General features: G+C 44.8%; 2 protein-coding genes across 4 annotated transcripts in view; both read left to right on the top strand.

Moving 5' to 3' along the window:
- LOC310800421 (uncharacterized protein) overlaps positions 1-8,567 on the top strand; it is a gene marked incomplete at both ends in the record, with an annotated part of 15,534 nt that extends 6,967 nt beyond the window's left edge. The window contains 3 exons of the mRNA XM_083663020.1: positions 4,692-4,892; positions 8,159-8,332; positions 8,551-8,567. Coding sequence (XP_083519146.1) covers positions 4,692-4,892; positions 8,159-8,332; positions 8,551-8,567 — 392 coding nt within the window. The remainder of the gene's footprint in view (positions 1-4,691; positions 4,893-8,158; positions 8,333-8,550) is intronic.
- Positions 8,285-21,709, top strand: LOC310800294 (GATOR1 complex protein DEPDC5-like). 3 transcript variants are annotated; one of them, XR_014553863.1, is made up of 7 exons: positions 8,285-8,332; positions 12,654-12,787; positions 15,254-15,365; positions 19,633-19,714; positions 19,833-19,923; positions 20,431-20,545; positions 21,665-21,709. XR_014553863.1 is itself a non-coding variant. In XM_083662871.1 (5 exons), the coding sequence occupies exons 1-4, from the start codon at positions 11,945-11,947 to the stop codon at positions 19,663-19,665; spliced, it is 282 nt and encodes a 93-aa protein (XP_083518997.1). In that variant the 5' UTR covers positions 11,915-11,944; the 3' UTR covers positions 19,666-19,714; positions 19,833-19,867. The 3 variants fall into 3 exon arrangements, 1 of the variants encoding a protein (XP_083518997.1); XR_014553864.1 differs by lacking the exon at positions 8,285-8,332 and adding an exon at positions 11,915-11,947; XM_083662871.1 differs by lacking the exons at positions 8,285-8,332; positions 20,431-20,545; positions 21,665-21,709 and adding an exon at positions 11,915-11,947 and having other exon boundaries at positions 19,833-19,867.

Below are 21,709 nucleotides of genomic sequence, written 5' to 3'. Positions count from 1 at the left end.
AGCACGCTGGTCGCTGTATGATAGCTTCACAACAAAGGAAAATGGAAGAGTACACACATTAGTGGTTTATATTGGAACACTTTCAAACTTGCATGCAAAAAGGGGGAAACCACAACCAAGTTAAATTGTAGAAAACTGTATTTATTAACTCAAGGTAATTGCACATATTTACTGCTTTAGTTTTAACTAACCCAACCAGTGCTTTTTTTTCTTTTTTCTGTCATTATTGAGCGAGGTGACGTAATCTGGGCCTTGCCTTGCTAAGCAGTGCCTAAAAAATAAAATAAATAAAAATAAATGTCTCTACACATACTGGTGTGTATTAAACTAGTGTCTTCTTCAGCTCAAGTCCAAGTCAAGTCCCAAGACTTTGAGGGCTGATTTTTTTATATATAAAATATTGGAAAAAAAAAATCCAAGTCCCTCACAACACTCTCTCTCCTTCACTGCCTACTTCCTTTAGCCCTTCACCACTTCACTTCCTCTCTCCTTCACTGCCTACTTCCTTTAACCCTTCACCACTTCACTTCCTCTCCTTCACTGCCTACTTCCTTTAGCCCTTCACCACTTCACTTCCTCTCTCCTTCACTGCCTACTTCCTTTAACCCTTCACCACTTCACTTCCTCTCTCCTTCACTGCCTACTTCCTTTAGCCATTCACCACTTCACTTCCTCTCTCCTTCACTGCCTACTTCCTTTAACCCTTCACCACTTCACTTCCTCTCTCCTTCACTGCCTACTTCCTTTAGCCCTTCACCACTTCACTTCCTCTCTCCTTCACTGCCTACTTCCTTTAACCCTTCACCACTTCACTTCCTCTCTCCTTCACTGCCTACTTCCTTTAACCCTTCACCACTTCACTTCCTCTCTCCTTCACTGCCTACTTCCTTTAACCCTTCACCACTTCACTTCCTCTCTCCTTCACTGCCTACATAACCTCTTCAATCCACTCTGCAATATGTGCACCCGTGTGTCTCTCTTCAAGGGGCATGGTTGTAAGGCAGTGGGACTCCATTTCCCAATCCTCTCTCAGAAAGTTCCACGTCACCCCCATATAGGCCTCTGTCGCTACACTTGTCCAAATGTCAGTAGTGAGTGCCATCATGTTTGGCGTCTTAAGCCTCTCGATCAACTTGCCTTTGACCTCCTCATACTTTTTCTCCATCTTATTCGTGAAGAAGGTCCTTGAGGGAAGTGTGTAGTTCGGGTTGAAACTTGAAATCATCTTTCTGAATCCTTTATCTTCCACCATGGACAGAGGGCGCATGTCTGTCACAATCATATTCAAAATGCTATTGCTGAACTCAGCTGCTTGTTCACTTGAACATGATGGACCCGTCCTTATAAAGCTGTCCATTGTACGCTGTGATCCGCTGAAAAAGAGGTGAAATAATAATTAATATTGATATTTATTAGGTAAGTTCATAACAAAACTGGAGAATGTGCATTTACACACCCTAGACCTGTTGCCTATTATTGACACAAATATCAGAATAGCAAGATAACAGGTCAGGTGGTGTAATAATTGGAGCCTAAAATGCACCAATTAAATAGTTGTTTGCAATCATCATGAGAAGAGTCGACCGGTCTAGGGTGTGTAAATGTACATTCTCCACATACACACTCTTTCTCTCTCACACACACACACTCACTCTCTCTCTCTCACACACCAACAGGCTAGTGTGATCACACACACACACACACACACACACACAACGCTGTTAAATTAGCCGCTAACGTTAGGTTAACGTTAGGTTGAGCTTTGTATTTCTCACAGAAAACGGCAAGCCACATCAAAAAAATGCAGCGTGAATGCAGTTACTAATAGTCATATTGGCAACGTGGCAAGCCAGCAGCACAACTACTACTAGTCTTAATATCAAGTAGCAATCATTAGCATACATTTACATTAGCGTTGTGTATAGTTAACGTTACGTTACCTTGCTCCGCTCGACGTAGATGCGCTGGTGGATGCGTAGACTGGATGTTTACGGTTCAGGTGCTGAAGCATTGACTGTTGTGATATGCAAGGATCGTCTTACAGTACTTGCACACCACTGAGTTCGTGTCCTTTTTCAGCGTGAAATGATCCCACACTTTAGACAGTTTCGGTCGCTTTTTCGGCCCTGGTTCTTCCCTTCCCGGCTCCTCCTGTCTGCTTTCTCCGTTGCCTCGTTCCATTTTGCGGGGTCCGCTCGCTAGTCGCTATAGCTGCTCTCTGGTCTGTCTGTGTCCTCACGTGTTTACACAGGAAGAGCGCTGTGCCACACCAGTAAGCGTCCGTGAGAAACAGTCTCTCTAAATGCCGTGTCGAGGCGAATCATTTTGGCCTCGATCAATTTAATTATTCGAGTTATTCGAGGTACTCGAGGAATCGCGACAGCTCTACAACGAACTTGATGTGTGCAGCACTGCTTGATGTGTGCAGCACTGCTTGATGTCTGCAGCACTGCTTGATGTGTGCAGCACTGCTTGATGTCTGCAGCACTGCTTGATGTCTGCAGCACTGCTTGATGTGTGCAGCACTGCTTGATGTGTGCAGCACTGCTTGATGTGTGCAGCACTGCTTGATGTGTGCAGCACTGCTTGATGTCTGCAGCACTGCTTGATGTGTGCAGCACTGCTTGATGTGTACAGCACTGCTTGATGTCTGCAGCACTGCTTGATGTGTACAGCACTGCTTGATGTCTGCAGCACTGCTTGATGTGTACAGCACTGCTTGATGTCTGCAGCACTGCTTGATGTCTGCAGCACTGCTTGATGTGTACAGCACTGCTTGATGTCTGCAGCACTGCTTGATGTGTGCAGCACTGCTTGATGTGTGCAGCACTGCTAGATGTGTACAGCACTGCTTGATGTGTACAGCACTGCTTGATGTCTGCAGCACTGCTTGATGTCTGCAGCACTGCTTGATGTCTGCAGCATTGCTTGATGTGTACAGCACTGCTTGATGTCTGCAGCACTGCTTGATGTGTGCAGCACTGCTTGATGTGTGCAGCACTGCTTGATGTGTGCAGCACTGCTTGATGTGTGCAGCACTGCTTGATGTGTGCAGCACTGCTTGATGTGTGTTGATGTGTGCAGCACTGCTTGATGTGTGCAGCACTGCTTGATGTGTGTTGATGTGTGCAGCACTGCTTGATGTGTGCAGCACTGCTTGATGTGTGCAGCACTGCTTGATGTCTGCAGCACTGCTTGATGTGTGCAGCACTGCTTGATGTGTGTTGATGTGTGCAGCACTGCTTGATGTGTGCAGCACTGCTTGATGTCTGCAGCACTGCTTGATGTGTGCAGCACTGCTTGATGTGTGCAGCACTGCTTGATGTGTGCAGCACTGCTTGATGTGTGCAGCACTGCTTGATGTCTGCAGCACTGCTTGATGTGTGCAGCACTGCTTGATGTGTGCAGCACTGCTTGATGTCTGCAGCACTGCTTGATGTCTGCAGCACTGCTTGATGTGTGTTGATGTCTGCAGCACTGCTTGATGTCTGCAGCACTGCTTGATGTGTGTTAATGTCTGCAGCACTGCTTGATGTCTGCAGCACTGCTTGATGTCTGCAGCACTGCTTGATGTGTGCAGCACTGCTTGATGTCTGCAGCACTGCTTGATGTCTGCAGCACTGCTTGATGTCTGCAGCACTGTTTGATGTCTGCAGCACTGCTTGATGTCTGCAGCACTGCTTGATGTCTGCAGCACTGCTTGATGTGTGCAGCACTGCTTGATGTGTGCAGCACTGTTTGATGTGTGCAGCACTGCTTGATGTGTACAGCACTGCTTGATGTGTGCAGCACTGCTCTGCAGCACTGCTTGATGAGTGCAGCACTGCTTGATGTGTGCAGCACTGCTTGATGTGTGCAGCACTGCTTGATGTGTGCAGCACTGTTTGATGTGTGCAGCACTGCTTGATGTGTACAGCACTGCTTGATGTGTGCAGCACTGCTCTGCAGCACTGCTTGATGTGTGCAGCACTGCTTGATGTGTGCAGCACTGCTTGATGTGTGCAGCACTGCTCTGCAGCACTGCTTGATGTGTGCAGCACTGCTTGATGTGTGCAGCACTGCTTGATGAGTGCAGCACTGCTTGATGTGTGCAGCACTGCTTGATGTGTGCAGCACTGCTTGATGAGTGCAGCACTGCTTGATGTGTGCAGCACTGCTTGATGAGTGCAGCACTGCTTGATGAGTGCAGCACTGCTTGATGTCTGCAGCACTGCTTGATGTGTGCAGCACTGCTTGATGTGTGCAGCACTGCTTGATGTCTGCAGCACTGCTTGATGTGTGCAGCACTGCTTGATGTGTGCAGCACTGCTTGATGTGTGCAGCGCTGCTTGATGTCTGCAGCACTGCTTTGTCTGCAGCCCCGCTTGATGTGTGCAGCACTGCTTGATGTCTGCAGCACTGCTTTGTCTGCAGCCCCGCTTGATGTGTGCAGCACTGCTTGATGTGTGCAGCACTGCTTGCTGTCTGCAGCACTGCTTCATGTCGGCAGCACTGCTTGATGTGTGCAGCACTGCTTGATGTGTGCAGCACTGCTTGCTGTCTGCAGCACTGCTTGAACACCCTTCTCAGACGTAGAGAATTGTGCAAAGCAGAGCCGGCTCTGATGAACCAATCGGATTGCTTGATTTATTTCATTTTCTTTCTCCATCCCATTCATCCACCCTTTGTCACTCCATCCTCTTGTTTGTCAGAATTGCTGGAGAAGATGATGGAGTCTCAGCGAGACTCTAGCGCCCCCGGCAGGTTCGCGGTGGGAAGTGCTGAGTCCACGCTGCACATCCGGCCCGGAGGTTACACCCCTCAGAGGGACCTTATAAACCCCTTCGCCCCGTCCAGGATGCCCATGAAGCTCACCTCCAACCACCGCCGCTGGATGCACACCTTCCCTGTCGGTGAGACACACACACACACACACACACACACACACACACACACACACGCACACACACACACACACACACTAACGTGTGTGTGCCTCAGGTGAGGGTTGCTCCCCACTGAGCCTGCCCCGGATGATACGTGAAGTGTACCCTTTCACACATGAGGCATGTTGCATTCACACATGAGTAGCACCTCCGCAGAGTTTGTAAAGTAGAGAGGGGGTGGGCGGCGGGGGTGGGGGAATTTGGGCATGACCACACAATGGGGAGTTGTGAAAACTAAAAATACATAATGGGCGATAACTGCCTAACATTCACGGCATATAATCGTTTGCGCATAACGTTAGTAAGTAATTAATTAAACAACCCTACAACTCACGCCCAGATGCATCGATTTCCTCGAGTCGCAAGCACTACAAACAAAACAGGTCTTTGCTATGTTCAGTCCTAAAATGCATCAAACCTACTAAAATTATACAGAATACAGGAAGCTAGACGTTTTTACCTTCAAAATAAAATAAATGTTGTATTACTTAGTAACAAAAAATCAGAATGTCGACTCACTACGGGTTAAAATTGACTTTTCGAAAGGAGCAAATATTCTTCCAGTTTATCTCCGTTCTGTATCTTTCGAAACACACACAAAAAAACATTACACGTGCATTTACTTTATTTAACCTCTTCCCCCCTAGCGGGCCCGCCGGCGGGCTGAGCCCTTGTCATCTCTCACAAATGACTCTCTATAGCAGCTTAGGAAGCAGGCAGGGAGACGTACAGCACACCAAAATGTCGGGAAGAAACGTGGCTACAAAACTCTGACAAGCATTTGTATTCAAACGAAAAATAATTCCAACCCCAAGCAACAATATCACCATGTAGCAAAAACAAGAAAACAGTGCATGCCTGCGTTTATGTGGTGATTTGTTTTTGTGAGTGAATATTTTCTCTCCAAACGAGGCGGCTTTCGAAAGCTCGGAGTCTCCTCTTTCCAAAGAGGTATAGCTCGTCTCTGAGAGATGAAAACTCACTCAGTAGGCTGTCAAAGAACAGCAAAAAAGTGTTTAACGTTTTACAGATAAAACTACAAGTTATGTCTTACCTTTGCCGTTTTCCAATCAAAAGTTGTGTTTGACTTCATAAAAACGCTACTAATTGCTACTCCTAATGCCTCTTCATCATCTTAAAGCGTTGTTTTTTTACAGTCATCGTGTTTACAAAGCCATATGGAGGATTTTACATGGAGTGGTCATCTTCACAGAATAGACGAGCTTTGGGTTCAGTCGACAGCATTTCCTGAAAAAACTGCCTGACGTAAATTATTCCAGTTCACGTCGATTCTATTGGCTCTGACGCTTCCATAGAGGTGTCAATCATCGAAATAGGCCAATGGGGTCCCGAGATATCCCTCTGCGTATCGCCCCAGGCTTTGCAGGCAAATTGAAGAAGCCCTTTTGATGCATTTCACAGAGTAAAAATACAGATATAAGGCTTGAGGGTTATCCAAACCATAACGCATATTAACTGAGTACCTATAGTGATATGTAAATAGGAGAAAAAAAAGGTATTTCAGTCTTCTACCATAGAAAACTCAAATGGCACCATGATGCCCAAAATGTGCCCAGATCAGATCCGCCTGGGCCTACATGTAGTAAATCATCTGTAAAATTGCTCTGGTTCACTTTCTAAGGATTTCCTTTGATACAAGCACTCATAAGATATTAGTCTACTGCTCCATAGAATAATTTGGCTACCAACCCATGATTTTCAGGTGCTTTTCATCCAAAATAGTGGTTTTTTTTAGGCGGAGCTTGAATTTTTAATTTTTTGCCATGTTCCAACTGATTTTACTCTGAGACAGTACTTTTGTAATTGATTCTGACACTTCTACAGCAATCTCACAGGTGTTGGCTAGCTTTTGAAAAAAATAATTTTCAGAAAATACCCTGTAGTTGTGGAGATATACTCCATTCAGTTCGGGCATGTCATTTTCGGCAGGTGAGCTGAAAAATAGGCTTAGGGATTAACAGGTTAATTGCCATTATTGCGAAGGTTATACCCGGAAGTTTTCGTTTTATACTGCCTGACTTGACGCTACTTGGAATTTGCGGTTCTGCCATTGAATCTTCACAAACGCTGTGTAAACGTTAAATCAAAGGCATGGACGCAACCAGATCCAGATACCCTACCTAGTGATGTCCAATACTGGGAAGCGGGACGACCCTCGCATCCAAAAATGCTTATTAAATGTGTGTGCTGTGCGAAGCAGACAGTAGCTGTGTTTCCATTACAGTTTTTCGCAAAAGAATTGCGATATTTCTACAACTTCGACAATGTACAATTGCGACTTGTAGGCGTTTCCATTGAAGTTGCGTTTGAGTGATTCCCCGTTGCAGCAGCTGCCACAGTGATTACGCACGGGGATCTGCCCCATATCCCGTCCCCTGCATGCTCAAATCCAACCAATGGTCAATGCAAATCCCAACATGAAGTTACAATGCATATAAACGAGCCTGATTATCAATTCAAAAGAAAATGAGTCGCAAAATGTTGCTGGCTGCGTGAATGCAGTCAGCGCGACAGGCAGAGGAAAAAAGGTAGCCTAATAGCCTACAACTGGTCCGATTTAGAGATGGAGGGGGGAAAAGGCTGATTTGGTTCTATAATTGCACCTGAAACGTGTGCAATGTATTAGCCTACTCACAGTCACTGTATTCACTTCAGACAGCACCACCGCACCAGTGTGTGCTTTTCATCCTCTCATCTCGCCGCTGTGCCAAATGCGCGCACACAGGCAGCCTGCTGTCACCATGGACCGATTTCTGCCATTAAACATTATCTAATTTGCCCGGCTACGCTTTTGCATAACACTCGTCTTTCTGCTAGGTAGCGTTGCTTCAAAGTTTTCCACTTGCTGCGGAGGTTTTGACACGGCTATCGAACCTTACTTACCAAACTTATTTTCCGCTCCTTTTCCAAGGGATAATATGGGTCACATGACGTGCAAATGCGAAAAATGTGTTTCCATTACACTTTTGCGATAAACTTCTATATCGACACGTCTGAAAAACCACCTCATGAGAGCGAAAAAACTTTTTGCGATATTTGGGAGGTTTTTCGAAATTCACGTGTTTCCATTACCCAATTTCTATTGCGATATTTAGATTTTGCGCATTTCTGAGGGTAATGGAAACACAACTAGTGAGTGTTCATCGGCCCCTTACTTGTGTGTGTGTGTGTGTGTGTGTGTGTGTGTGCGCGCGCGCGTGCGCGTGTGTTAGGTACCCGTGTGAATCGGCCCAGATCCAGTACACCTACAGCCTGTGCCCTCCACACTCGGACACCCACTTCCTGTCCTGCTGGGTGGAGTTTGGCCACGAGAGACTGGAGGAGTACCTGTACAAGTGGAACTACCTGGACCAGTACATCTGCTCTGCTGGCTCAGAGGACTTCAGGTGGACACACACACACACGTGCACACACACACACACACACACACACACACACACACACACACACACACACACACTCACACACACTCACTCTCTCTCTCTCTCTCTCTCTCTCTCTCTCTCTCTCTTAGCCTGCTTATCTGGTAATCACATAGTCAGAGAGGGAGATGGCCCAACTGCGAGTCGTTTCCTGTATCTGTGCCACGTGTTTGTTTTTTTAGGAGACAGGTCCTCCTGAGTATTTTTCACAAGCCACACATCTTCCGAACATTCTGACACTAAAATGGCATTTTTCAGACAGGGAAATGAGGAGAAAATGAACTTTGTTGGAGACCTGTCTCTGTCTCAGTAGCACACACTCGCCAGATCTGGCAACAGTAGCTCCTGCTGGATCTTGTAGGGGGTTTAGCAGCAAAATAATGCACAAGCATTAGTCGCTTTCACACACAGATCGATATCGAGATCAATATTGCAGTTCAGAAGGCCCGCACCGCCAGCTACCTTGCCACAGAAATTGCTTTCACACAAGACCAAGCAGCCCTGCTATATTTCCACCTCGGAGTGCGTTTTCAGATAGCATCCAGCCATCCACCCCTCCCGGTTTGAAACGAGGGTGAACGACGGCCGCTGAGTTTCATTATTATAATTACGGTAATCAAAGTCCGACAAATTAAAATGATGCTGGTCACCAACCAAAACATGGGCATGTAGCCTACACACAGCAGCTCTCAACAGCTGCTCTAAGAGAAAAGATGACAGTCGACAGCTCACCCAAATATGCTGACAATGCAGAAACTGGTAATCATTTAAAGTGTTCTCCAAGACAAGGTAGGCTACCGAAACATCTTCATATTCCACCTGCATTATTATGAGAGGACGTAGGCTACTGCGTGTGGATGCATGAATAGCCTATATTCTGGGGAGTTGAAGATCATTTTGCAGCTGTCCATAAAGCAGGCTGCAGATGGATTTCTCTGTGCGCACCTATTGCGAGAGAGATTATTCTTATAACCGAGGAGTCTATTTAACGCACAACAGGTGAGACAGACTGCAGATATGCTTTGGTTATCTTACTTCTGATAGTAGGCTGTTCCGTGTCGCGGCTCATACCTTTCAGGTGGAGGCGGAGTGGAGGGTGATAACGGCGCTATACGGATACTAGGGATGTCAACGGTTAACCGTTAATCGATTAACCGTCGCTAACGTCGTTGTTCGGTTATTGCTGTCGGTCTATCAGTTAATATTATTATTATTATTATTTTTTTATTATTATTTTTTTTACACGTTTTTTGAGTTTCCTTGCAGATTTTGCACAGTGTTTTGCATCATGCAACTATTTTGTTCAAATTTTGTTCAATTGTTGGCAGCAAATCGAAATAGGCTATATTTTGTTTAAGTTTTTATGCTGCAAAAGACAGTAGGCCTAATGTGAAAAAATCAAAAGAAATAACAGATTGTTGTTGTAATGTTTACATAAACAGGAAATAAAGCTCTCAAAAATATATTTCCTTGTCATCCATATAAGAGCCAGAATGATTTTGGAATGATTACCTGATCAAAATGTGGCAATAAACTTATAAATTTCAGCAAAGCCAACAAAAAATAAAGGCATAATTCTAACACAAAAAGCATTAACATTTCAGCATCTAAATATACACGCCTTGTTTGGGCATGAGCTCATTGAGTAAATAGACAAAAAAAAAAAAAAATTATATTAAAAAATTATGAATTAACCGATAGGTTAATCGATTATTAGCGTCGGTTAATCGAAAGTGAAATTAACCGAAAATTGACATCCCTAACGGATACGGATCACACTGACTTGGAATAAACCGCTGGTTTATTGTGTGGCAACAAACCGCATTGACAGCTGATTGACAGGCTGACAGCTGACCTGAAGTGAAGTCTGTACTACCGGTATGGAGCTCGCATTAGGAGCACGCTGATAGGCTTAGCTTGTAAACAGCTACGGTGGCTCGTAGTGGACAAACATCATGACATTGCGTAACGTTATAGCCCCCACATGTCCGTCAATTCGTGTGCCTGTTGATGAGCGATTTAAACACAGCGACAGAGCGATTCCAAAGGGTTGAATCAAGCGACAGAGAGAAAAATAAATATCTCGGTCTGAACACAGCTTTAGGAGACAGTCACAGGAAGTGTATAACATTTGGTAATGGGTCATCTGGTTGGTGTATTGAGTATCTTTGACATAAGCCGACGCTGTGTTCAGAATGGTTCACTCATTCGCTCACTCACTATTCCCCATGTAGTGTTGATCAAATAGTGAAGTATATACTGTAGGGAACGATCAAACTCACTCACTATTCCCCATGTAGTGTTGATCAAATAGTGAACTATATACTGTAGGGAACGATCAAACTCACTCACTATTCCCTATGTAGTGTTGATCAAATAGTGAACTATATACTGTAGGGAACGATCAAACAAGTTTTGGACACTACCTCACTCTTTTCCTTCGGTAAACATGACAGCATTGCATTGTGGTAGATGGGAGGAATTGTAGGCTACATTCTCTGTTCACTAGAAATTGCTCTGCATTGTGTTTTTTTTTTTACAGTGGACTATATTCACCTTATTCACCACGCCCACTTTTTCTCTCTTCCGCGTTAGACGCAATTGTATTTGTTCTTCCGGTTCAGCGCTAGTTGGCGGCCAATTTCAAAACAAAACGTCACTATAATAATGAATGAAGTTTGGCAACATTCAGAATTAAGCTACACTGCGGCCAACTTCAGTTACATGTTCATAGCGTTACTGCTGCGAGGAGCCGATGGCTGTAACGTTAGTTACAAAAGCACGTCGACAGTGTTTTCTCACTGCCAGTAGCCTAACTACAGTAGGGTTTGACAGATAGCTAGTCCGACCGGTGTCAGCGCTCCCGGTCCTCGCTGCTTGTTAAATATTTCTAAATAGGCGTTATTCTGATAAACTGGTCACATATATGTTACGTTCTCACCCGAAAAATATTAAAACATTAAAACTGTTCTTTTTTTTTTGCTTGAAAACAGCTTTTTGGCAAGTCTAAAAATGACTAGGGTAGGCGTAATTTACTTCCATGTCTAAAACCGGAAAGACAATTACAAAATGACGTCATGCAGAAGTGTCCTTGAATGGGCAAAGAATAAGGTGAATACATACATAGTGAATTAAATGAACAGTTGAGAATTCGGACACTAGTACAAAATGGCCAACACACTATATAGTCCACTATTTCTCTAATAGGGACCGGTTTTGAACAGGGCTAGTCTTTTAAAATAAGCCTTTTCATTTCCTGCTTCCCAAGTTTGATGGACTCTCTGAAGTTCTGGAGGACTCGCTTCCTGCTGCTGCCGGCCGGAGGGGCGTGGCGGACGGCGAGGGCCACTGGGACGTGTACGGGGAGGGAGCGGGCGCCGGGGGCGGCTCCCCCGACTGGCTGCTGCTGGACGGCTTCATCCGCTTCCTCGAGGCCCTCAACCGCATCCGCCGACGCCACCGCTCCGACAGGATCATCAGAGTCAGTCTGTACACAGCGAGACATGTGGCCGCCCGAGTCAACTCTGCTCCAGTGCCAAGTCTCAAGTCTAAATGTAGAGCAGCAAGTCAAGTCACATGGTACCCACGGGGTCTTACAAGTATTAAAAAGGCATTGAATTTAATATTGTAAAAATAAGGCCTTAAAAATATTGGATTTTGTTTACAAAGTATTGACAAAGAATTACATTTTGAAAGATGTATTTGGGATGAACAGAAATCCTCCCCGGGATGAAGAGGATTTTTTTACTTCATTTTTTCCATTTGGAAAATGTCACCTGAGCAGACAGTCAGTGTGCACATCACTGGCAAACGGTGTGCGTTTTCTGAGAGCAGCAAGTGTGCACTCCGGAGTGTTCGGCTGGTTGATTCCTCGCCTGACTGCACTCGGCTACTCGTCTATTTTCAAGCCAAGCAGGTAGAGGTACTGGCTTCAAAACAAGCCTTTTGATAAAGCTATGTTAGCCTCATTGCTAATGTTAGCTTTCAGTTAAGTTATGACAGTTTGCTAACAGACTTGCTGTATCTGCACAGTTCTTGAGGGGTGTGTGGCTGCAGGCCTCCTCCGCTCTCAGGCCAGCTCACCTCAGGTCTCTTCTTCAGTTATTTTGAACTCCCAGTAACGTTACCTCACACTCAAGGCCGCATTGCAGCGTTGTGGGACATTTTTCCCATATTCCCCGTTGCTTCCAACACACAAGTGCCAATATGATTGTGAATGATGGAGGCTATTTAGTGCTGTTTTTTGACTCTCTGTCTCTCTCTCCCTGTTTTCCCCCCACATCAGAAAGGCACGCCGATGAAGGGACTGCAGGTCACTAGTCCTCTGCCCCAGTATCCTCCAGAGCCTGTAGCGCCCCCGGCAGGCAAGAAGGGCACCTCCGCTTTATCAACCCTCCTGGAGCTGGAGCAGAACCAGAAGTGAGTTTGATTTTATTTTATTTTATTTTATTAATTCATGCTTGCAGTGAAGCCAGGGCCCCACTGAAAAACTGCAGAACTTTACAAATCACACAATTACTAGATTTAAAAAGATAGGCTACATACAAAAAACAATTACAGGGTTAAGAATATTTCAGGGCAGGGCAGCAAGGACAGGTAGCAGTCATGGCATTGCTGTTATTTGTGCGGCCAACTAAAGAGTCTCATTATATAGTCGAACTGCAGTATGCAGAGTTGAGTTTCTCAGCCTGTTGGTCTTGGCCTTGGGTTCAGCCAGCTTGTGCTGGTTCCTCAGTGTCTTGGCAGTGCAGCTGCCTCGTGTTGGAGGTAGCAGGTCATGCAGAGGGTGTTGTTCATCGTGCATGTCCCTGACCAGCTTCACTGCAGCCTCCTCCCTCCTGGTTTGGAGTGATGGTGAGGGTTGTGAGATGTTACCAGCTCTCCTTCTGATCATTTTACAGGCACGTGTCTGGACTCGCTCTAGCTCTGCCTGTTGTTTTTTAGAGCAGCCCACCAAGAGCACTGAGCTGTATTCCAGACACGGCCTGATGAGAGTGGTATAGATGGTGATGAGGTCATCTGCAGGTAGACCGTGTCTCGCCATGACGGTGAGATAATGCAGCCGCTTGGAGGCAGTTTTTATTGCCTTCTCAATGTGAAGATCTCCAGTCATTTTTTGGTCAAGGTGGTATCCCAGATACTTTGTTGTTTACCTCCTGTCCCCCCAGCATCAGCGGGGGGGGGGGGGGGGGGGGGTTGTGGTGGGTCCCGTGCAAAACATATCCGCAGCTCTACTGACTTTTTCGCATTCAGCATCATTTTGTTCTTTGCTGCCCACTCGTCCAGCCTTTGTGCCTCCAGGCGCATTGATGTGTCTGACATGATGTTGGATAGGGATGGGTACCGAGACCCGGTACCAAACTGGCCCCGGGGCCGGATTTCGGGATACCGGAGGATCAATAAGCTTTCACGTAAACGGTTCTCTTATCGGTACTGTCTGGAGTGGAGAAATTAAGAAAATAGATTTACTATAGGCTATATAATTGCTAAATAAACGTTACGTTATCTTGCACATTTTATCTCACCAACTCCGTAAGACAGGCCTATGATGTGTTTTTTGCGATTTCCGAACAAGAAAAGGGATAATCTTTTCCGCGTTGCTCTCCGAGACACAGCTGCTGCACTGCCAGCCAAGACGAGAGGAGTAGGACTGAGAGAGGAGAGGGGAGGGGCTGGGGGCGTGCCTGAGAGCACCCACCACACACATACACAGCACAGGGAACAGGGAACCGGCGGAGGAGCAGGCAGATAGACTAGACATGCAACTGAGCAGAGCACACGTTAAGAATGGCTGAAAGAACGAAGCGATCAGATTCTAAAGTGTGGTTGTACTTCACTCGAGTCGATGGTTGTCACAAGTGCAATAAAACCTTCGCTAGTAAAAGGTGGAAACACGAGCAATTTGTCTAAACACTTACCAAAGTGCATCACATTCAAACGGAGAAATGCACAGTTTTTGACAAGCTAGCTCGCCCTCCATCATCTCCTGTCAATGATGCCACGGTTGCGTTACCCAGTCTACCTCATCAGGTAACTATGTGAACATGGTCATGATTAAGACGAGAGTAGTAAACATTTCCCCGCTGTTTGGGTGTGTTCATCATCATAAATACAGTCTGATATAAATCGTCAGGTGACGGTCATCATCTCAGTTGTCGTTCAGAAATGTTACTTTCAGAGCAGGGGGGATTTTTATTTAGTGATTTGGGAGGAAGTAGGCTACAGCAGGCAGATACTGTCTTGCTTTATTTTTATTATGCTTTCAGTTTCCCTAGCTGAATGTTGCTATTGGCACAGTGTGGTAGAAGGATATTTTAGGATATTTAAATTAATAATAAAAATGCACCCATTAAGATTTTGCTACTTTTTTTTGTTAAAGCTAGTGCTAGTGGGAGAATGAATGAGGAAAGGATAAATGAGTGCCACCTAACTGTGACCAGGTTAATTTGTCTCTTTTTCCCCCCCTTTCTCCTCTTAAAAATAACAAAAAGAACCGACAAGAACCAGTCCCATTTGTTTCGGGATTTTTTTCTCGTAAAAATAACAAAAAGTACCGATAAGAGTACCGTTAAAGTACCGGATCGATAAGGAGTATCGATAAGAGTACTAGTATCGTTAATTCCTTAACGATACCCATCCCTAATGTTAGATATGGGGATTGCTCTCGACAACCCTATGTCATCTGCATATCCAACATCAAGAGTGTCCTCAAACACAGCATCCCTGGTGGCCATATAGAGGAGGAAGACATATGGGGAAGCTACCCCCACTTGTGCCACGCCAGATGTAACTTCAATCCAGTTGCAAATAATCCAGCATGTTGTTCCATGAATCCCAGTCTGACTAGGAATACTTTGGTGCTGTAACGATCTGCTTCCCATCCAGGACTCTGGAGGAGCAGCAGCAGCAGCAGCAGCAGCAGGGGAAGACCTTAGTAGCTACCACCGACACTTCCAATGTCACCACAGCTCCCACTTATGTGGACAGTCCCCGCAAGGTGAGTGTGTTTTCTGTGTGTGTGTGTTGTCACGGTTTTCGGTACTTCGGTACTTAGTCGGTACTACATTGTTTTCGGTACTTCGGTACCTGTTTTTGCATGGTACCGAGGATATTGTTTTTTTTTTAGGGATGCACGATATATCGGCAATCATATCGGTATCGGCCGATGTTAGTCATTTTTAAACATATCGGTATCGGTCAGATGATGCAATGTTAATATTGGTTATGGGTATCAGCCAAATTCTTCACATTGAGATGAAATAATGCAGTAAATCTATGATTTATGGGCTTTTACAAATGTTTTTGAAATAAAGAAATGCATAACTTTTTCAAATTCAGTGTTAACATGTGTTTTTCAGTATGTACAAAATTTTATTATCATAGAAATGTGTTTTTATACAGATCATATCGACATCGGTAAATATCGGTTATCGGCCATAACAGCAATGTTAATATCGGTTATCGGCATCGGCCAAAATTTTCATATCGGTGCATCCCTATTTTTTTTTATTTTATTCAATAAACAACACTTGAGGGCTACATGCCACTGGTGTTGCACTGTCTGCCCTCACTGCCATACAGAGTTGAATGTAAGAAGTAAGCAGAAGCACATTGTTTTGTTTTAAAGTTGAAGGCTACATGCCATTTGTTCATTGGAAATGGTTGCATACTTTAATAAAGGAGAATATGTTGAAGAAATATCAGTCTGTTTTTTTTTACCGTGGTACCGAAATTGGTACCGAGTACCGTGGAAATTCACTAGTACCGGTACTGACTACTGAATTATTGGTACCGTGACATCACTGTGTGTGTGTGTGTGTGTGTGTGTGTGTGTGTGTGTGTGTGTGTGTGTGTGTGTGTGTGTGTGTGTGTGTGTGTGTGTGTGTGTGTGTGTGTGTGTGTGTGTCAATGACCTACAGTTTTTGGTGAAAAGTGGTGTTGCGTTCAGTGGTGATTGATTGTAGATAGAATATGTTGTTTGGTTTTGCTCTTGCTTTTGGGGTTAAGGTTTTGCAGACACATGAATGTATCTACGTTGATGTCATTTTATTGGCCAAAGGAAGCGTCGCACACTCTGGCTCCGTATGCATTTCTTTTCATGTGAAGTTCCGGCCCTCCAGCCTTCTTCAAGATCAACAGTACTGTAGTACCACAACAGGTACTGGGGATATAGAGAGCCAAAGTGAAACGTCACTTCCTGCTTTCTTCCTGTACCAGCGCTGCGAAAAATATGAATGGCGGTGGACGGAGAATAAGGTTACTTTTTTGATCCCGTTTGAATTGTGCCACGGGGTGCCAACGCTAATTTTGTCAATTTAAAACGTAACTTTGCATGTCAAGAAAGTTGCAGTTTGTCGCTTCTCTTCATTGTATATGGATCATAGCGATGCACGGATGACATTAACATTGCTGTTATGGTCGTTAGGCTGTTATGGTCGATAACCGATATTTACCGATGTCGATATGATCTCTATAGGACGAATCAGCGTGACGTCACTTGACACACAGAAATGCGGAACCCCGCGGCAGTTAATAGTATGAGTTGTGCCAAACAAACGTTAATATCTCAAAAAATATACATCACATCGCTTATATTTTGACATTCTGAGTGAGAGCAGAATTAGCTCAAGAGTTTGATGTATAATATATGCATGTCATGTTAAAGTTGTGTGAACTGTCGCAGTTTTTAAAATGTAAACAGAGTCAAGCCGGCTAGAGCAGACACTCACGCCTCGCGCCACTTGGGCTCCATAGGGTTCCATTGCCGTTCAGACCCAGTGACGCGGTTTGTTTACCAAAATGCTGCTCGGCTGATCCCTCGTATAAAAAACACATTTTTACAATAATAAAGTTTGGTACATAGTGAAAAACACATGTAAACACTGAATTTGAAAAAGTAATGCATTTCTTTATTTCCAAAACATTTGAAAAAGTCCATAAATCATAGATTTACTGCATTGTTTCCTCTCCATGTGAAAATGTTGGCTGATACCGATAACTGACTAACATCTGCCGATACTGATATGATCGCCGATATATCGTGCATCCCTAATGGATCATATCCTATATGTTTTGCAGTCTTCTGCTGATACCTGCAGCGTGGAGCGGCATCCAACCCTCTTGCATACTCACTTTCCTCCATTCTCCATAGTAGCTCTGGGAGAGCTGCCCCCCAGTGATGTCATCGGCGTCGCCGAATCCTGTGGTTGCAAACAACCTATAGGCTAGGCCAGATCATAGTCACACATCTGATGGTGTTACTGGTTAGATAATAGGCTCGTTTGAGATGAGCAAGTTCTGCGCAGATTCGACCAGCGCCTTGCTTGGCCCGTTGCATGATGGTTAGAAAAGTTGTCCGACTTGCTCCGCCTCCCCGACTGCGTGCAGCCACGGGACTCTCGTGAGAGAGAGGGGGGCGCAGGTTTGGAGCGAGAAGAAGAACGCCAAAACGTCACATTAAAAGAAATGCATAATGGTGGCAGAGTGTGCGACGCTTCTTTTGACTCAAGTCTGCTTCCGCTGATCAGCACCTCACTGCAGCGTTTAGTGTGCGTTACTTTTCCTCTGATGTCATTTGATCTGCAACATGATTGGTGTCTGCTGGTATTTGGGGCTTTGCTTCCACCTGCTGTGTTTCCCCGTGTGTCTGCTCTCTCTCTCTCTCTGTCGCTGGGCTTTGGGTGTTTCATCTTGGCATCAACTCTTCCTGTTTGCTGACAGGACGCTGCCTTCATTTTGGATTTTATATATTGTTTAACGTGCTTCCTTACCATAGAGAATGAATTGTAGAAAGGCGCTGGCAGCTCAAATAAGGGCATTGTGTCTACACGGCCGCTAACACAGTAAAGTTGAGACTTAGTTCCATTGTGCTCCCCAAAATCAGCCCCCAACGACCCTGAGATTGAGGGGCCCTTTACACGAGGACAGTTTCTGAAAGAAACGACACAATAGCGTTTCCTTCACACCTTTTCCTTCACACCTTCTCCCTGTTTACATGAGCGCTGTTGAATTTTTAAAACGCCGTAATGTACATGCCAGGTCGCTAGGTGGCAGTGTGATCACCTTATTCTTTGCCCATACAAGGACGCTTACTGCATGATGTAATTTCGCTTTAAACGCGGAAGTAGAGTACACTTTCCGCAGTCATTTAGACTTGCCAAAAAGCTTTTTTCAAGCTAAAAAAACCCCCAAAACTGTTAAACTTCGGTTTAATATTTGTCGGGTGAGAATGTAACATATATGTGACCAGTTTATCAGAATAACGCCTATTGGAAATCTTTAACGAGCAGCGAGGACCGGGAGCGCTGACTGTGATCTGTCACCCTACTGCTACTGGCAGTGAGAAAACACTGTCGACTGCTTTTGTAACTAACGTTAAATGCCGACCGGGTACAGCCATCGGCTCCTCGCAGCAGTGGGGTCATCCCTATGTTCCCCGGACTCCCGCAGCAGTAACGCTATGAACATGTAACTGAAGTTGGCCGCAGTGTAGCTCAATTCTGAGTGTTGCCAAACTTCATTCATACTGACGTTGTATTTGGTTGCCAACTCGCGCACGGCATCGCGTGTGTCGCCTGTGCAGGCACGTCAGAGTTTCTGAAATGTGCCGTTCCAAAGTGATTACATGGAGCGCTCAGCGGGGAGCGTCACCAAGAATTTCACTCTGGAAGGTGGTTTTAAAATGTGTCGTTTCCTAAGCGCGAATTCGCCGTCGCCGTCTTAACGGGAGGCACTAACGATACAATAATTCCTCGTTTCCATAGGAAACCGTCCTCGTGTAAAGTGCCCCTAAGAGTCTCATGCTCTACCGACTGAGCTAGCCGGGCTGCCTTGAGTTCTTTACAGTGCACTATATGTGCCTGCCTGCAGCCCCCCCCCCTCCCCATTCATAGTCAATGAGGGTAGTCAGTGTATCAGGCTCCAACACTGAGTGCAGCAGGGGGCTGTGTGAAAAGCATGCATCAGTCTTCAGTGAGAGAGTACAGGGTGATGCTTCTTTAAGGGGATGCAACCTGACGTCATGCTGCAGCTGCCAATCACCTGGACACACACACTGCTCTGTCTGTTTCACTCTCATCTCTTCTTATCCTCTCTCTCTCTCTCTCTCTCTCTCAAAAGTCGTGGCTTATGTGACAGGTGTCAAGGGTCAGAGGGTACACTGTCACACGCTTTTTGGTTGATGATGGTTCTGAAATGTCTTGTTGAGGATGGGCCAGAAAGTGAGTTTTGAAATCCAGAAATGTAAATTGATTTCATCCACCCAGGCAGTGGTTAGAGGAGGCCATGAGAGAAAATGAGCCTGGATCGTGTTTCATCTTCCTGGTTGGCACCAAGAGTGACCTGCTGGTGAGTGTATGGATGATTTGATTTTTGATCACTTGCAATGAATGTTACCAGTTTTTTATATTTTCGTTTGAGCAGATTCTATCATTTTCTGCTTTGACCTCATTGTCTTCTCCTTCAGCCCTCAGAGGAACGGCACAGGACAGACAAAGACGCCATCAGGATGGCAACAGAGATGCAGGCAGAGTTTTGGGCTGTATCGGCCAAATCGGGTATGCTCACTCTCTTTTAGTCTCATAATTAAGTTACATTAAATTAAGTTAGGGAAGGGGGGGGGGGTGCTTTAATCAAAGTCTGACAAGTTAAAATCTCCCAGACAAGAAGTCCAGTGAAATTATTTCCCTCTAAACACAATTTGAATTGTGATAGGCTCAAATTAAATTTCCACACATCTTCTTTTAAATAGCCTAAGTGAATATTTTTATGATGTGTATGTTATATAGCATACCTGGTCATTATGTGGCCCATCGGGTATAAATAAGCATATACCATGGCCTGTCCTGATCTATTGCTTAATTATAAGAATGCCAACTTTTTGTCCATAATTGTTTTATGGGGTATTTTCATACTAATCAAACATGAGCCCAAAATGTTAATTCATACAAATGTTTAACCTGCACCACGCTCTTCAACTTTTATTGATTACATTGTATCGTGGTTGTATCAAATCATGAACCCAATATCGGAGATCAAATCAAACATATTTCCCTCTGTCTTAGGGGAGAATGTGCAGGAGTTGTGCAGGAGTTTTTCTTCAGAGTGGCAGCTTTGATGACTCCATACTGAAGGACATGGAGGGAGGAGTCACACCCACCAGCATTGGACAAGGAAACAGTAAGGAATCACTTTCATCTCATAACAAGCAGAGATTTCTGCCACACTAGTGTGGTCCTTGAGTTCTCACATGACATACACTACCTGAAAAAGACTGATTGGTGGGATAGTTAAATTTCAAAGATGTTGGTTGAGGAAACTGTTTGTATGGATCAGAGAGCCTCTGACTGGTGTGCACATTAAAACACAAGGATCCAAGGGCCGTTTAACCATTTATTTTGGAGTAGGTTCGGCGTAGGTTGATTGGATGGATGAATGGATGATTTCTGTACAATAATAAACAACAAAGGATTAGTACATTGATGTGCCCACCAGAACTAACTAAAAATAACAAAAGGAATATAAGCTTACATTTGTTATGCATCCACTAAATTAAGGTCAAAATAGGTTTCACACCCGTTGGTGTGTGGCTCCACTGGTCGGACAGGGCCTGTTCATAGGCAAGATAAACATAACTCAGATGCATGACATCAGGTAAGTATAAATCAAACATGACATAAAAAAGGTACACAGTCATCTACTTACTGGTGGGCATCACCTTCCAGGTTCAATTCTAAGACAGTGATGCAAACATTTGCTTGTTGGTTTGGTGCTGCAAAATGGTGGCAGGCCAGCTCTCAACTGGGGGTGAAACTGACTGAGGTTTTAAAGGGAGTGTGCAGGGTGATTAGGTAATTGTGAGCAGCTGGGTGAGGTGCAAGAGGAACAGGTGAGGGAGTGATGCATTATGGTTAATGAAGTCCAGAAATCAAGCTTGGGATTTTTAACACTACCAGTCAAAGGTTTGACATGCAAAGTTATGCTTTAAATTGACAAGATTAACGTTGGCACCCCGTGGCACAATTAAAAAAAGTAACATTATTCTCTGTTCACTGCCATTCATAATTTCTTCAGCGCTGGTACAGGGAGAAAGCAGGAAGTGACGTTTCACTTTGGCTCTCTATTGGGGTAGTGGCATTCTGTTCATCTCATGAGACCTTAAATCATATTAAATATAATCAAGTAAGCCGAATCTCAAGAACTCTTACTTTAATTTATTCTCTATCACAGATGATGTGAAGTGTGACGATCTTTGATGATGTGAAGTGTGATGATCTTTGTGGCTGTTTGTGTCACCAGGATCGGATTGGGCCAACCTGGAGCAGACCGCTGCCAAAGACACCA

This window comes from Poromitra crassiceps, assembly GCF_964638095.1.
Source record: "Poromitra crassiceps genome assembly, chromosome: 30".
NCBI lineage: Eukaryota > Metazoa > Chordata > Actinopteri > Beryciformes > Melamphaidae > Poromitra > Poromitra crassiceps.
Note: the sequence above shows the minus strand (reverse complement) of the source record. Positions and strands in the feature narration are given on the sequence as shown.